Below are 16,362 nucleotides of genomic sequence, written 5' to 3' on the forward strand. Positions count from 1 at the left end.
TATTGACTGACAGACGGACTCCTCAGACACTTGGTTCTTTGATTGCACAGTAGAAGGAGGATCTTTAGAGTCAGCTATTCCAGGATCAGTGACAGACAGGCCTATAGTCTCCCTGCTCTGATCATCAGTTGGATTTATATCAGTTTGTGATGGACCTGTCAGGTCATCACCTATTTCACTAGCTGATGTCTGGTCCAGGTTGGATGGTTCTGTATATGTGATTATAGCCTCATCTTTGTTACTTTCCAATGTGTTGGGGTCAGAAGAAGCTGACTTGTCCTTCATATCTTCCCCAGATTCTTGTTCCAGAGGTGGAACTTGAAGTGTGTCGCCTTCCTTTTGCTTCTCTTTTGTAATGGCCTCCTTTACCTCCTCTGTTCTCTTGTCACCACCATGTATGTTGTCATTTCTTTTACCATGTGCTGTCGATTTCGTGGTGTCCTCAGTCTTCTCTGAGGATGACTGAAATAGTCTTCCTAGGAGTCCACCACTAGGTTTGGCTTCTGGTTTCTTGGCCTCTTTTGGTTCAACCTTGTTTGTTTTTTCATTTCCACTCGATGTAAAGAGTTTTGACAAAGGACTCTTTCCTTTGGACCAGGATCCCAGTTTGACCTTTGTCTTTTCAGCCTGTTTTACAGAACCCTTGAAAGAATTTGTTTTTGCAACAACCTTCTTCTGACTGCCATAATTTTCTTGCTCATTTGCTGAGTTGGGCTTTTCAAACTTATTTTCATCGCTTTCAAGACTGGCTTCCTCTTTGGTCATTTGTTTTGCAGGACTGTCTGGATCACCTCCATTTTCTGAGTTTCTTGGAATGACATCCAGTTTCTCAGATGGCTCTTGATGTGTCACACCTTCTTGAGCTGAATTGTCACTTGTCATTTTAGTAAAACTTTGGGTATGAAGTGATTCCTCAACCTTCTCTACAACTCCATTTAGAACTGTAAAACTATCTTTGTCACCAGTCTGTGGGATCTTTTGACTACCCTCCACCTTAACACCATGCTCTGTGTTTAATATATTGGTCGTCACTCCGTGGCATTTATATTCAAGGGGTTCAAGGTTCACCTCACTTGCATGCTGTTCTTCGCTGAACTCAGATGACAAATGATCAAAGTTATTTTGTTCATTGATATCTTTTATCTCTTTTGATTTATCAAGTTGGCTAAGTTCAGTGTGGTCTGAAAATGGTTTACTGAGCTCCTCGTGTTTGGTTCTCGAGGTCAGTTGAGACGTCTGGTCATACTGAGCAACATCAACATTTGGGGCAAACCGTACAAACTTCTTAGCTTTATTTGAATAAGCATCCAGCCTGTTAGATGTTGGATTATAGCTTTTTTTTATGGTGGGTGCCACATTTGTCTGCTCTGTTTTTTTGCTTGTGACAGTGTTACCCTTTTCTAAGAAGGGGGAAGAAAAATTAGGCACTTTTTGAGAGATGCTGCCTTGGAAATGTCCAGCCTTGGTTGGATCACACCCAGGTTTTGGTTCTTCTGTGTGCAACTTCTCAGCTAAGTCATAATCTGTTGTCTTAGATTGTTCCTTGACGCCTGAAATGAAGGTGTTTGATAGTTTTTTCACATTATCTTTCATTTCTTCTCCCTGGCTGATCTTCAATTGAGTTTTGGGACTTTTCTGATGCTCTGAAGAGCTCATGCTGATTGTAGCTGCTTTGCCGAAGTCAGGTATTTTATTTTTCAGAGCAGGTGCATATGTCCGCTGTGGCAGGTTAACCCCTGTACTCTTCTTCTCTGGTGGCCAGCTCACTTTCAGTTTGCCCCTAATGTCAGCACCACTGACCATCTCTCTTGCAAATGACTTTGTAACAAACACACCAGCAGATGACTCTCTGGTGTTTATGTTGCTTTTTGTCATTTTGGGAGTGGACATGGGATCTGGCTCATCTATTCCTTTACTTTTCTGAAGCCAGCGGTCTTTATGTTGCTGGTGTCCAAATCCCTCATCATAATTTCCTTTTCTTTTAAAAAGCTGTTGGTAGTGAGACATGCAGTAGAACTCTCCATAAAGAGATGAATAGTTGTGAATGCTGTAATAAAACAAAACGCAGTCTTTTATGGTATAAAACAAAATTTTAAATGAAATATTGTGTAATTTGTCGAATGATTTGTTATTTGCACAATATCAGCTGCTTTGAATAATTTCAGTGCATCGGAGATTGGAAATAATCATGACTTCATTTCTAAAAACCTCCCTAACAATGATTTCATTCACACATTTCATTCTGGTCAATTATAGTGTGGTAGATAGGGTGAAATTGTTAATTTGCAATGGTTGATTTGAGTCATTCTTATTATGCCGTCAAAATATCTCACCTGAGCTTCTTCTTACAGTGTTTACAGCAGAAACAGTTCTTGTGCAGGATAAGTTTATTGGCCACCATTTTTTCCATTGGATACACAGGTGTCAAACAGGCAGAACACATTTCCTTGGCGGGTGACAGGAACTATGATGACGAAAACAAATTAAGTTTAAGGTACTGTATGTTTGACACAGCTTGACACAGCAACAGTTTGATCCTACAAGACCTATCTGCCATCCTTTTATTTCTCCAACCATATGTTTGTATTTGAATAATGATAATAATATTTTTTTGTAATACAAAATGTTATATCAATACTAATCTCAGCAATCTTGTTGTTGCAAAATGCTTGAAATAGCAATCCTGAGACATTATAGCATCTAAATTCGTACTGCTATCCTTACCATTATACCATGTACCTTTGAGAATTCTTGATTTTGATTGGCTGGCAGATGTGGATTAACTTTTAGTAACTGGACAGTATAACCACACACTTATGATGATGGTGTTTGTTTGCAGTTCTAAATCATTGCACCCATATTAGCAGTGATACTTGGTTAAAGTTTGTACTGTCTTATTTATGTAATCAATAAAATATAGATAAATGGGTTTCCAGTAAGAACCAGGCAAATTTTATTATAAATGTAGGTATTTAATATTTGCATGAATCTGGACATTCAAATCAATTGGATGGGGAGAAAAGAGAGGATTTTTGAAATAACATTAGCTACATTTGGTGTTTTAGGAGTAATATGCCTGCACATTTCCTGAATCCTGACCAACAACAGCTTAGCCCTGTGATCTCAGAAGCCCTGTTCTAATTTCACTACAGTTTACATGTGAGTGTTGGGCTGGTGGCTTTCTTGCTCACCACCACATACAACACGTAACTAAGACAGTTGTGGAGTTGTTGAAAGGCAAAAGCTAATTGTTTCCCCATTCTTCCTTAACTCTTTGAGCTAAGCTAGGCTAAACACATCCTGGATGTATCAATGTAGTGCTCGCAGCGCATTGACATTAATATTGATGACATTGATATATAAGTTGAGATTTCAGGCTTTGAATTAATTCTACTGCCATGCCTTGATACAAACACGCAATGGTAATCTTCTGATTAGGTGGAAGATATGTCTGTCAACATATTTTCAGAAATTTTTTTAGATATTTAATTTTTTTGTTGGAATCATTTAACAAGTTTATGAATATGGAGTATTTTGTCAATTAAAAATCTGACCATCCTTAGACAAATTTACAAGTAACATCGATGGTTGTAAGAGGGTCCATGATGATTTTCAGTATTTAATTTTAAGGTTTTACAAGTTGTGGAATAATGATGAGGAACAAGACTTCGGGAATAGAAATAATTTCTTTTAAGCTCATTTATTTAACAATTTACACAATAGAACATACAGTATCAACTATATTGCTTCGCTTTAATAACAGAATTTAACACTTTATCATGTGGTTACAGTATAAAATCTATAAGACAAATGTTTCTTAAATTAAAAGTCAACATTTTCATCATTTCATAGGATCAATTTTATGATTAACAAAACCTTTTTCATTAAAACATAATGTGATAAATACACAAATGGAATAACTGCTTTCCTAAGAACTGGGGAGAGCACTGTCTGATAACTGGCTTATTTATTGCTTTTCCATTGGTTGGCTAAATGTTACAAACACCTTCCCTTTCTCCTTGGCGTTGCTCAACACCTTATCTTCAAAAGGGCGCCCAGATCTTCGCAGTAATGGGGATGTCACGACTTCATACCTGGCTGGACTCCCAACCACTTCAAACAGAGCAGATGACTTACTGTCAGACTGTTTGGTGACAAATGTTGATGTCACAGAGGAAACAAATACGTTTCCAAAGCCATCGGTCTCTTCATATGTTTCACTTACAGTCTTTGTGCCAATTATTCCAACAGGTTGCTCCGGAACTGTTTTGACCTCGAGCACACTGACCTTGCGCTGTGCAGGGGTGTGAGCATCTTTTGAAGACTCGGCAGCCGCAGACTCTTGTCCTAGATCACTATTTGCATCATGACAACTTTGACAATTACTGTCTGTTTTTGGTTTAAATGTTGACATGGGTGACTTTGGTTGTTCGGCAGGCTTTCTAGCAGCTGAGTGAATGGAGATGAATGATGGGGAGGACTGGGAAGATGACTGTCTTATGAGTGGTTTATTGTGTACTTGTCTGGGAACTTCTTGCTTGGAAGAACTTGAATCTGAAACTGTCTGCAGATTCCCGTCTGTCATCTCTTTGATTTGACCTGATTTGGCCTTGCTTGACACAATACTTATTTTCCTGATGTTGTTGGCAGGTTGAAGATTTTGCTCTGATTTTAAAGATTCATCAAATAGTCCTGACAAGCCTGCAATGTCAGCCTCAGATTTCAGATTGGAGACAGAGTAAAGAGCTTTTTTAATTGCCTCTTCAATGTCAAGAAGTTTCGCTAAAGTCTGTTCCTTCAGATTCATTATTTCCTTGCTTGCTTTTTCCAAATCTTCAAATGCAGTCTCAACCGAGGAGATGCTTTCTAGATCATCATCCTGTGTCTCTACTTCAACTTTCTTTTCCTCCATTTTACTTTGCTTTGCATTTCTACTTGGTGTAGCTATCCAAGCAGGGACATTCTCATATAATGTCTTCAAGGAGCTAACGTCTACATCGCTGGTTTCTCCCTCCATCTCTTGCACCTGAGACAGGATTCCCTTGAGTTCCTCTCGTTTCCTTAAATTTTCAAAAATTTCCATGGCTGCCTTCACATTTCCTTTCATGATCTCCTCTTTGTGGACAGAGAGCCTCTGTCGTCGTTCATCCTCTGTCTCTGTCTCTGTCTTTACTTTCTTCTTTCTTAAAACAACTTTATCCTCATATTTTTGTTGCTTTTCATTGAAGTCATTTTGCCGTTTATGGCATGCTTCAACTGTACAGTTGGTCTCTGACATTTGCTCATCAGTCTTGCTGTGTTGTTTTTCGGTAGGTTTGGGATATGATTTTTGTTGTTGAGCAGTGGTTTTGTCAGTCCGTTTATTGTCTCCAAAATTTGTTACTTTTACCTTCTTGGACAACAAAGGAACTCTTTTGTCCAGAGGCTCACTGTCCTTTCTTTCAAAGTTCTGTAGAGCAGCCTGCAAGCTCATGTTCATTTCGTGTTTAGCGTCTTCTGCATAATTCTTCATGCACATCTGTATCTCCTCAGCTGCATTGATTTTCTGTATTACATTTCTCTCCATTTCCAATTCAGCACTGTTTGATGTCATTGCTCGGCTATTTGATTTGTTCCCTGTAGGCGGCGCTGTGTTCTTTTTCTTCTTGATTTCATGAGGCTTGGAGTCCATTGGTAGACATTCATTTGTTTGATTTGAGTCTTGAACTGCTTCATCTGCAAACCTTTGGTGGTATGTTTCATGTAAGGTGTCTTTATTGATTTTGCTATGTGTTGTGTTTTCTTGCAGTTTATATATAGGAAACTGATTGCTTTGTTTTGCATTTGGAGGAATCACTGCACTTTTTACATTGTCTTTAACAGGGCAAGAGACTTCCAGGGGTAGTGAAATATGCGGGTCTTCCACAACTACTGATTTTGTCCATTGTGGCTTTGGTGGTAAAGCTGGCTTCTGGTCCTGTAGTTTCTCACTTGTCTTTTGAGGAAGTGGAGGTGGAGTTACACCTTCAGAACCGGATGATTTAGAGTTTCCATTTGCTACAGGGTTGGGTGTTGAATTCTGTGTTGTAATGGTTGGTTGTCCTTCACAGGTTACTGAAATTGAAGGAGACAATTTTGTGTCAGATGGAGGCATAGACACCACAACACACTGCTTGCTCCTCTCTGAACAAGCTCTCCCTGAATTCCTGTATATCATTGCTGCTTTAAAGTCTCCTTTGGATACATTTACACTAGACTTCTCAAGAGATTGCAAAGCCAGTTGCACATTACCTCTTACAATATCTTCTTTATCTAGAAGCTTCTGCTCTGTTGCTGCACTCTGCAGAGACCTAATTGCTGCCTTCACATCTCCTCTAACAACATCTTCTGTCTCGTCTTCTGTTGTCAGACCATTACACTCACAACTTACAAAAGGTAGCAGTGAGACTGGTGCACAATTACTGACTATAGCTGCACTTTGTGATATTTCACCCTGTTGGCAAGCCTTAAACGAAACATGGCTGTCCTGATCTTTCACTGCACCACTGACCTTTGGATAAGTCTTGATTTGCTGGCATCTGGAGGAAGAAGAAGATTGGGTCACTGCTGAGGAGCTTTCCTCTTGTGCTGAGACATTCAGGTTGTATATTTTTCCGGGGACAATGACTTCCCGCTCCACATGCATGCTTTGCTGCTTAGCCATTTCAAGGGACTTTTTAGCTGCTTTCACATCTCCGGATATGATCATTTCTTTTTGTGCTTGGCTTCCTTCTGTTTCAGGACCTTTGGCTGACATGTCCATTTCATAGATAGTTCCAGGTATAATGATCTCCCTCTCCACACACATGCTTTGTTGCTTTGCACGTTCTAGTGACTGCAATGTTGCCTTGATGTCTCCAGCCACAATTTCCTCTTTTTCTACCATGATTGGTTGCTTCACTGCAAGTTGTTGCTTTGCTGATGAGATATCCCCAGGGATTATTTCTTCCTTTGGAATACAGTTTTCAACAGTGAGAGAGCAATCTGATGTAAAAACTCTTTTGGTGTTCTTTACATCCCCTGGCAAAACATCAGAAATGGTTCGCTCTACCTGCTCTTTTTGCTGACAGAGACTTCTCTTTGCTTCCCTCACATCACCCTGCACTATTTCAATGTGTTCCTTAGCCAGAAGGTTGTGATCAACTTCATCTCCTAATGCCTCAGCCTGAAGACTTTTCAGGTAGTGCAGATCTCCTTTCTCAATGCAACTTTTGTACAAGTTCACGTTTCCCTTTTCATTTTCATCCACTCTACACGATGCTGCAGTCCTCTGGCTGTTGGCAGTAGCTAACAGGTTTCCGATAGTAGACTTTACATCTCCTTTTTCTATAACGTGACTCTCGGTTTTGGTTTCACAATGACAGATGAGTGAATACACTGACATCTCTGCTTGTCCATCAGCAGTCTCTTGCATTATGATTCCTTTCTTCAAATTCTTATCTTGAACAAGCAATTCATCAATCATTTGGACAATGTTTTGTATTCTTTGATCCCTCTCAAGGTTGATAGTTGAGGCAGACTGGTAGACTGGAAGTTCTACTACTGTGGTGTTCACTTTCCCCGTCTCCACTTCTCTGAGAAGAGTAACTTGAGTCTTTAGGGTTGGTTTGAGTAAGAGTTGCAACATGATGTTCCTGATGTTGCCCCCAACAACCTCCTCTTTCTGGATCTGCACACCTGTGTTGCTTTCAAGCTGATATTTTGCCATGCTAACATTCTTATTCTCGTTGGCTTCTATTATGATGCCACTTGAGTGAACAAAAGTCATTTGATATAGATATGACAGGGTATCAACAACACTGGTAGCGGTAATTTTATCCAGTGGCGTGGTCTCAAAGAGCCAGGTAGTGCACTTCACATCAGCTTTTGGTATCTCTTCCTCAACACCTTGCACTGAGGTATCTTCAGACTCCTTGATCTTGTCCAGTGGCTGTGATTCAAACAGCCAAGTGCAGCGTTTCACATCTCCTGTCTGGCTGTCTTCCCTATGGACTGTTTTTACTGGACTTTGCTCTTGAGGTTCCCCTCTCAGACTGTCGATGGGTTGATTCTCAAAGAGCCAGGTGGAGGTCCTGACATCACCGTGCTGGACATCAGTGACACTAACCATTCTCACAAACTTCTGGCATGACTGCTCAGATTCAAATATCTGTTTATTGAGCTGCACACTACTGCTTCCAAAGTCTTCAATGACCCTGACAGAAGGCTCATCTCGACTGGTAAGGGAGTCCAAAGGTTGTGTCTCAAACTTCCATCTGGCTGATTTGACATCTCCTTTCTTGACATCCTCTTGAGTGACAGCTCGGATTACATAAACTTCATTCTCTGCCTTGATGGCATCAAGAGGCTTTGTCTCAAACATCCACCTTGCTCCTCTCACGTCACCACTCATTACCTCCTCTTTTTTCACAGTTGTCACCTCATGAAACAGCCCCTCTTTGTCCTTGATGGCATACAGTGGCAAGGACTCAAACATCATGGTGCTTGACTTCACATCAACATCGCTCACAGGTTCTTCCACACAGACTGACTGCTGTTCAAGCGGTTGGTCATGGATTTTGTCCAATGAGGAGGTTTCAAATATAAACTTCTTGTTTTGTACATCACCACTTTCAGCATCACTGACTCTCTGTATGTTTGCATCATCGTCATCCTTGTTAATCTTGTTCATGGAACAGTTCTCAAACAACCAAGTGAATTTATGTACTGATCCTTTCTGGATGTGTTCATCTTGATTCTGTTCATCGGATGTTGTCACCACTTCTGATCCAATTTCATCGAGGGACTGGGATTCAAAAAGTTCTTTGACTCGTGAGACATCTCCTGACTGAAAGTTAACTTGGCTGACACGTCTCACATCTTGTTCTGAGTTTGCGTCCTTTCTAATTCTGTCTAAGGTTTCTGTTTCAAAAAGATGCTTGACTGTTTGAACACCAACCTCTGATTTGAAAGAATCCTGTATGGTGCTGCAGAGCTTCAAGTTGTACTCTTCGCCATCTTTGATGCTGTCTAGAGGCTGTGATTCAAAAAGCCAAGTGATGGACTTGACGTTGGTATTGTCAATGGCTTCTTTATCATTCACTTTTTCTGATTTGTCATACAAAATGTCCATCGGTTGTGTCTCAAATAACCATTTACAGGTCTTGACATCACCTTTACGAGACTCCTCTTCAACAGAAGCGCTTTGCTCTGTTTGGTTGAACTTGGAATGGATCCCATCTATTGTCTGGGTTTCAAAAAGCCACTTTGCCATCTTGACATCACCTATTGTATCCTCCTGTCTGGTGATGCCTTTGATTACCTCAACATTTCCTTTTCCCTCTGCAACCTCGTCTAAAGGCTTGGTCTCGAACATCCACTTATAGTTTTGGACCCTCCCTTTGATGAATTCCTCTCGGCTGACTGTTGTGACTTTATGGAAATTGCCAGAGCTGTCTTTTATTGCATATAAAGGAGTAGCCTCAAACAAAGCTTTGTTGCCTTTTACATTTCCTGCTGAGATGTCATTTTCCTTCTCACAAATCTCCTCATCAGAACGGGCGATTTTACTCAGAGGAATTGTTTCAAAAAGATGTTTGAATCCCTTAACATCGCCCTTTTCAATTTCTTGTTCTTTGAATGAGGTGTTCTGTTGAGTACTGCAGCTCTCAAATATTTGTTTTTTGCCTTTTACCGCTCCTTGTTCATCAGCTGAGAGGGTGATTTTCTTCAGACGCCCAACTTCATAGCTATCATTAAGAGTCTCCATGGGCTGAGTTTCAAACAGCCACATAGAAGTCTTGACATCTCCCCCAATTATTTCTTCCTTTTCCAAAGTCTTTTCTTCAGAGTCCCCTTTCAGTGCTGCCAGGGGTTGCATTTCAAAGAGCTTCCTCTTGTTGACAACATCGGCCTCTCCTGTGCAGTCAGCCACCATTCCTTCAAACTTGTCTACTCCCACAACTTCTTGTATTGTGTCAAGAGACTGAGTTTCAAACATCCACCTCTTTCGGTCAACTCCTCCGCCGTGCCCCTCTTCCAAAGATATACCCCGAATTATTTTCACTCCATCAGTTCCCTTATTAATCAGGTCCAAAGGCTGGGTTTCAAAAAGCCAACGGGCAGTGCTGGTGTTGCCGCTTTTGATCTCTTCCCTGCAGATGGATTTAATCTCATGGATATTGCCGCTTTTGTCTCTGATGGCACAGCAAGGTTCAGCCTGGAAGAGTTTCACAGTCTTCTGGACATCTCCTTTCTGTTCCTGGAGCTCAGACCTCAGTTTCAGGAAGTCATGGTCTTCTATGGAATTGCAGCGTCCCAAGTCACTCACTGTTTTCGACTCAAAAAGCAACCGAGTCCCACTCACATCTCCTGGCTGGATGGGCTCTTTCAGCACTGCTTCAACCAGTTCTCCTTCTTCTCTTTGTGATTTATTTAAGGAATCTAACGGCTGGGTCTCAAACAGCCATGTTGATGTTCTCACATCCCCTCTGACTGAGGTCTGTCTTTTAGCCCCTGAAATTTGCTGTGGGCTGTCAATGTGCTCAAACATGGAAGAGGTGCCTCTGACATCTCCACCAGTTAAGTCCTCCTCATCCAGCAGCTTCTTGGTTGAATGAGGATCCCCGATATTGTCCAGAGTCCAATTCTCAAAGATCCACCTCATTGACTGCACTTCACACTGATGAGCTGCATCCGCTGCCTGGGTGTTTTCTGACTGCACTGCTTTCATTATCTCATCATCCACAGCATCATCAAGACTTCCCCGAAGGTCTGGGTGGATGTGTTTAAAGAGCCTCTTCAGCTCACTCTTCTGCCGTTGCTGATAGAAGGTGGAGAAGGTTTCTTTAGGTGGAGGCACAGGGAGGCTACTTAATGATGAAGGAACTTCATAGTCAAGGGGTCTTGGTGGCACAGGAGGAGGTGGGGGGAGAGGTAGGTCGTCTTCATCATGAGATGATTGTGTAACTGTGATTTTCCTGGCTGCGTCAGCCATCTTTAAATGAAAAACAGATGGGAGTAACATTGTCAGGATTCAGTCACCAACGACAATATTAGAGTACATGCAAATATTTAGATGACATGCATTTAGTAAGCAAAGCTATACATTACCTTTCTCTATGATCGCTGAGGTTTTTCACCGCAAACCATCCTCTGTCACACCAGGGGTTAACAAAACACTTCATAGCTGTTAGTAGGCGGACATCACACAGACAGCTAGTCTATACTGTGAGTGCAGTAAGTTACTTTAATAAGTACATTTATGCCTCTCTTTTCTTATTTGAATATTTGTTGGACTGTCATAGTAAGTTTTATTTAAAAAATAAGGCTGGAGATATTCTATATTTTTGTTACAGCCAACAAATTCTGTTGAAAGACCAAAATCAGCAATGCATCAGTTTGTCTAGTAATGAAGGAAAATGTCATCCAGTGAAACAGTGTGGCACATTGATGTGTTTTTCAATAATTTGTGGACAAGAAAGGAGCTCAATGAAATAGAAGAATAAGTTATATATCAGACTTTTGGTGCACAGACAATGCTTGTTAATGGGATCTACATTGTAGGTTTTGATCTTTTCATGGGATCTGTTGACAATGATAAGAATGCAAAAAATCACTACTTATCATTAAATGTTTACACATGCTGTACTACCCATTGAGATTTTCCGTCTCAGGTTTCAAGACTGTGATGGTCTGCCAAAGGTGTGCTTTTTTGGCAATAGTGACACAGCAAATGAGCCAAAAACATGATTTTTATATACTCCAAGATGGTGTCCTATTCATGGCACTGTACCTAACTATTTCAAAGCATACAGTTCCCTGCCTATACAGAAATTAATGTAAAATTAATATAAAGCCTAAAATGCCATTTTAGCAACTGTTGATTGTAATATTTTGAACCAAAAGATTGTTGTACATTTGGCAGCATTATTTGCTCTGGTTCTTATGGTGTTATGTAATTTTATATACCAATGTGTTAAGTTATTGCATTTTAGGTCAAAGGTTAACCATGTCTTAAGTTATGCAAGCAAAAAGTCACCACACACAGTTAACAGCACCCACACTGTTGAAAGAGATTCAAAGTGAACAACACAGTACCTTACTGTTTTTAGTCCTCGTTCCTGGAGTACCAATGAATTCCTGTTGAACAACAGAAAAATTAAATGGGGATTAGATTGGTTTCTATTATTTCTGTAGACAATATACACAGTATACATATACTGTATTATCACTGTGTAACACATTTAGAGTATGCAACAGATTTATTGTAAAATTTTGAGTAGCTCCTATTTTTTCAGAGCACAGTCACCCCCCACTATTGAAGCCCTTGACCCCAATGGGGAGGAATGAGAGGCATTTCAGGAACTCACTGGCTGTGTTGAGGCTCCTGTGGAGTCGATAGCTGCTGCTCTTGACAGATAGAGAGCTGATCTGTCTCTAATGGAGGAGGAAGTAGATATCCTGTCTCTGGCTTGTCTTGTTGGGGTGCCCCCCTTAGTCAGTGATGGACTATATTTGTCATCTGCAAAAGAAAAGAAAAAATAAAGCATATATCCAATCCACTTAAAATATTAGTACAATTGCTCAGTAAAATAACACTGACTGAAATAACAATCGTCTGATCATATTGTTTTTGGTAGTTTAGATTCTTTGACATACACTTGTAAAAGTAGGACTCAGATATTCCTGTATCCAAAAATAAACAATGCAGAGTGTGTCTAGTGCCAGCAACAAGTATAATGATAACACTTTGTGTGAGTATTAATAGTGATGCTCATATTGTGTATATTTATAGTGATGTTGGAAACTTTCTTATCAGTGTGCTCTTGTTGCTCCCACTTAACTTATGGAAACTATTTAATCTACGACAGGCCCACATTGCACCTTAACTGAGCGGGTAAAATTGTGGTTTTGAATTGCTTAATATTCAAATGAGACTGCATATGATTCATTGTACTAAATAGAAACGTTGCAACAAACAAGCCAGTTTATGAAAGCTTTGATCTAACTAGCTGACAAGATAAATTGGCCCACGCAGCCTGCCTGCTGCCTCGGATCCTCAGTAAACTGCATGCCATTGACTGACCATGACGCCAAAGAAGGGAAAAAAAACAGCAACTGCTAGCTCAGCTGGAGTGACACAGATTGTTTGCACATTGTTTGTGTGAGCTCTCTGCCATCAAACCATCAACACCTGACCAAAGGAATGTGACAGACTGACCCCATGAAAGATGTGAAAATGATCTTACCTCTAACCTGCAGCTGAATTTTGCTGCTGTAATACTTCAAGTGATTTTTTATAGCAAAAATCAAAAAATTAAATAACAAACAGTGAAACTGTGGAACTGTTTGAGTTAGGAGTACAGTAGATACAGAATGATAAATTCGGGAAATATTTCAACAACAACAGCAGAGTGGACAATGTGGCCCGAGGTCAACAGCTCAGTGTGTTGCACAGGCCATCCAGCTGTAACTAATGGCCAGATTTGAACACACCTCCCCTTTTCACACAGTAAGCCCTCACCGGACAAAAGGATGGACCAGCAAGCTGGCGCCTCTCACGAGTCCGGACTTAAAGCATTTTCATAGATGGGTGAGCAGACAGAATGAGGCAACCGAGTGCCGTGTGTCCTGCTGAAGTCCTCACCCACTAAACTGAGAGGTCAACTCCACCACTTGTTATCACTGTACACACCACTATTGATAGTTGATGAAACACTGATTTGTAAAATCCGGTCGTTAGCAAATCAAAAGTGACTCATGTACAATAAGCTTAATTTCATGTCTGGTCTAAAGACTACATTAACTTCTGCTGATCTTTTTTTTTTTTTAAGACTGATACCTTTCTCTGTGATTCCCACACTTTCATAGTGAGGGGGAAAGCAAATTCTCCTGACATCTTTTTGATCTGGGTTAATTCTCCAGGAATGAAGAGGAGCTATTAGCGGCACAGTAATGTGAGGGTGTTCTGGGCCGCTGGCAGCTGTACAAATGATGGTGAAATGCAGTTGGTATTTGTTCTTCACCACCACCTTCACCACCATCAGCTGTCAGCGATTGTTGCCACATTCATAGACTGTAATGAAAACCAGCATGCCAAAAGGCTAGAGACCCCCCAAACAGCACATCACACATCACACAGTGTGTTACACAAGACAGTAAAAGTTATCTTCCATTTTCCTTATTGCTTTTATGACAGATGCTGCTTCTCATTGCATAGTTCATCATCAGAAAGGTATTGACTGAGTGATTAATTTGTCTTTCCTCCCATTCCAGACATTTTTAGGGATAAGGGGCTAAGAAATGATACCGACTTAAGACTTGATGAAGATGCCAGCAACATAGTCACAACCCTTTAATTTGCTCTGATATTACTCAGGAAAAACAGGCACAAATAGGGTCAAAATGGAAAACATTTGGATTTTTTTTGTCAAATTAAATAATTTGATTTTACATCATTGATTCTATGCTTGAAACTGTTTCTCAATGACATTCTCATTCTTATTGATATGCTGGCACCATATGAAACTTTAACTCAATATTTTGAATACTGTTTTGCTGAAATAGAAGCAAAGAGCATCCACTACACTCTATGTTCACTTTACTTATCATACAGAATATGCTACTGTCATGTAAAACATACATTTATACAGTGCCTTTCTCATTAAAAAAAAAAAATTATAATAGCATTTTTTACAGCACCTATACAATAACATCAGTCTCCTCCATTTCAGTAAAGTTAATTCTCCTGATACTCACTAAAATGCCATCCGGCGTTGTTCTCGGTCACTTTCCTGTGTATCTCCGCTGTGTTCAATAACTGACTCTTAAGGCTCCTGTGATTTGTGATGCAGCCTGTCTCCTCTCTCAGTGCTCCTCTCTGTCTGTCACTTCACTTCACTGCGACTGAGCGCTTTCTAGTCCTCTGGCCTCGGTGACAGCTGATTTTTATCAGAGCCGCTGCCCCAGAGGAAGACTTTGGCTATTTTGGGAGGGTGGCTGGCGGCTGCTACTCGGCTGAGTCAATCACCTCTGTTAGTCACTGTGGGACTGGGGCACCCCCTCCACCTCCCTTTCCCATTGCTATATTGTCACCCCCTATAACAGGCACTGGGTGGGACCTGCACTATGTGTGTCAGTGGGTGTGTGGTGGGTAACATAAGAAAAAAAACACACAGCACCTCAATCATGGTGCTATTATGGTGCAGTGATAAAGCTGTTAAGGAAACTGGTGGTTGAAGTATAATTTGAGCTGAATTATTAAACTATTTTAATACCATAGTATTTTTACTATTTTTATTTTTAGTTTAGGAAAGTACACTATTGTTGTCAACACACTAACAAATCATGTCAGAAACTCTACAGGAGACACCACAGATGGCACCTCACATTCATGTCTGTGTCTTATTTGCACCAGACTCATCACAGGGTCAAAGCGTCAACTACGGTACACCGGAGCGATATCATTTCCAGGACAGAGAGGCATAGCTCAGAGGGCCAAGGTCTGCGTCACGGTCAGAGCCGTCAGCAACAGTCTCACTCCTATCTTAAGCATGTGTGCCGAATGCATAGTTATGCATTTACACCGCTGCATCCTTGTCTTTATTTAGCTGTTTCCCTACAACTCCCAGAGCCAAAGAACACAGGGGTGACAACTTACCCATCTCTGCCAGGATTTACATGGTGACACTTAAAGTACTAGAGGCCTTGACCCTGACATTTCTGCTCTGTGGTAACTTTATATAGATCCATTTGATATTGTATGTGTGTGAATGCTCAAGCACTGTTTTTGTGACACAGACTGATGAATGTGGCTACATACATATCTCATAATATCATCTCAGTATTCAGTCATGAACAAAGAACCAACAGGAACACAAACATTAAATAGCTCAAAGGGAAGTGACAGTGGTTTTGATTTCCTAGACACTTTTAATAGTTCGTAAGAACAACTGATAGTAAACTGTGGAACCACAATATATCAGTGACCTCGTGCCTTTGAGGAAGGAGCCCTGACACTAATCCCATCTGCCCTATCAGATCACTGTGACTGTAAACATGAAATTTAGCACCACTGCTCACCGTGTGAGTATCTGGATGGTCTGTCATAAGACTTTTCTCCCTCCAGCTGGGCGGTTCTCTGTGAAACAACAGCATAGTAACATGAAGAGAATTACAATACACTGTTTGTGGTGGTTCTAGTGTCACAGCACACAGTTGCCCTTTTTGTTTCTGTTTTGGGGCAATGGCCTGGCTAAGATTTTAAACAGTTGGATCTTAAGCAAATTGTTTGATATTTTGGAAAATTCAATTTAGAAGATTGATATCACCTTCACTGTTAAAAACTGTATGAAGCTACAGCAA

General features: G+C 40.6%; 1 protein-coding gene across 2 annotated transcripts; it reads right to left on the reverse strand.

Annotated features, from left to right (window-relative positions):
* Positions 1–3,684: 3,684 nt before the first annotated feature.
* Positions 3,685–16,109, reverse strand: xirp1 (xin actin binding repeat containing 1). 2 transcript variants are annotated; one of them, XM_044367662.1, is made up of 4 exons: positions 16,081–16,109; positions 12,369–12,520; positions 12,097–12,138; positions 3,685–10,993 (listed from the first exon to the last, which is right to left on the reverse strand). In XM_044367662.1, exon 4 carries the CDS (start codon positions 10,991–10,993, stop codon positions 3,968–3,970), a length of 7,026 nt encoding a protein of 2,341 aa, XP_044223597.1. In that variant the 5' UTR covers positions 12,097–12,138; positions 12,369–12,520; positions 16,081–16,109; the 3' UTR covers positions 3,685–3,967. The 2 variants fall into 2 exon arrangements, with proteins under 2 accessions (XP_044223597.1, XP_044223596.1); XM_044367661.1 differs by lacking the exon at positions 16,081–16,109 and adding an exon at positions 14,758–15,024.
* Positions 16,110–16,362: the final 253 nt, after the last annotated feature.

This window comes from Thunnus albacares, chromosome 12, assembly GCF_914725855.1.
Source record: "Thunnus albacares chromosome 12, fThuAlb1.1, whole genome shotgun sequence".
Taxonomy (NCBI): domain Eukaryota; kingdom Metazoa; phylum Chordata; class Actinopteri; order Scombriformes; family Scombridae; genus Thunnus; species Thunnus albacares.

What these genes read in the sequence shown, in the direction of transcription:
- xirp1 (XM_044367662.1), bottom strand. Translation starts at nt 10,993, where the DNA reads ATGGCTGACGCAGCCAGGAAAATCACAGTTACACAATCATCTCATGAT.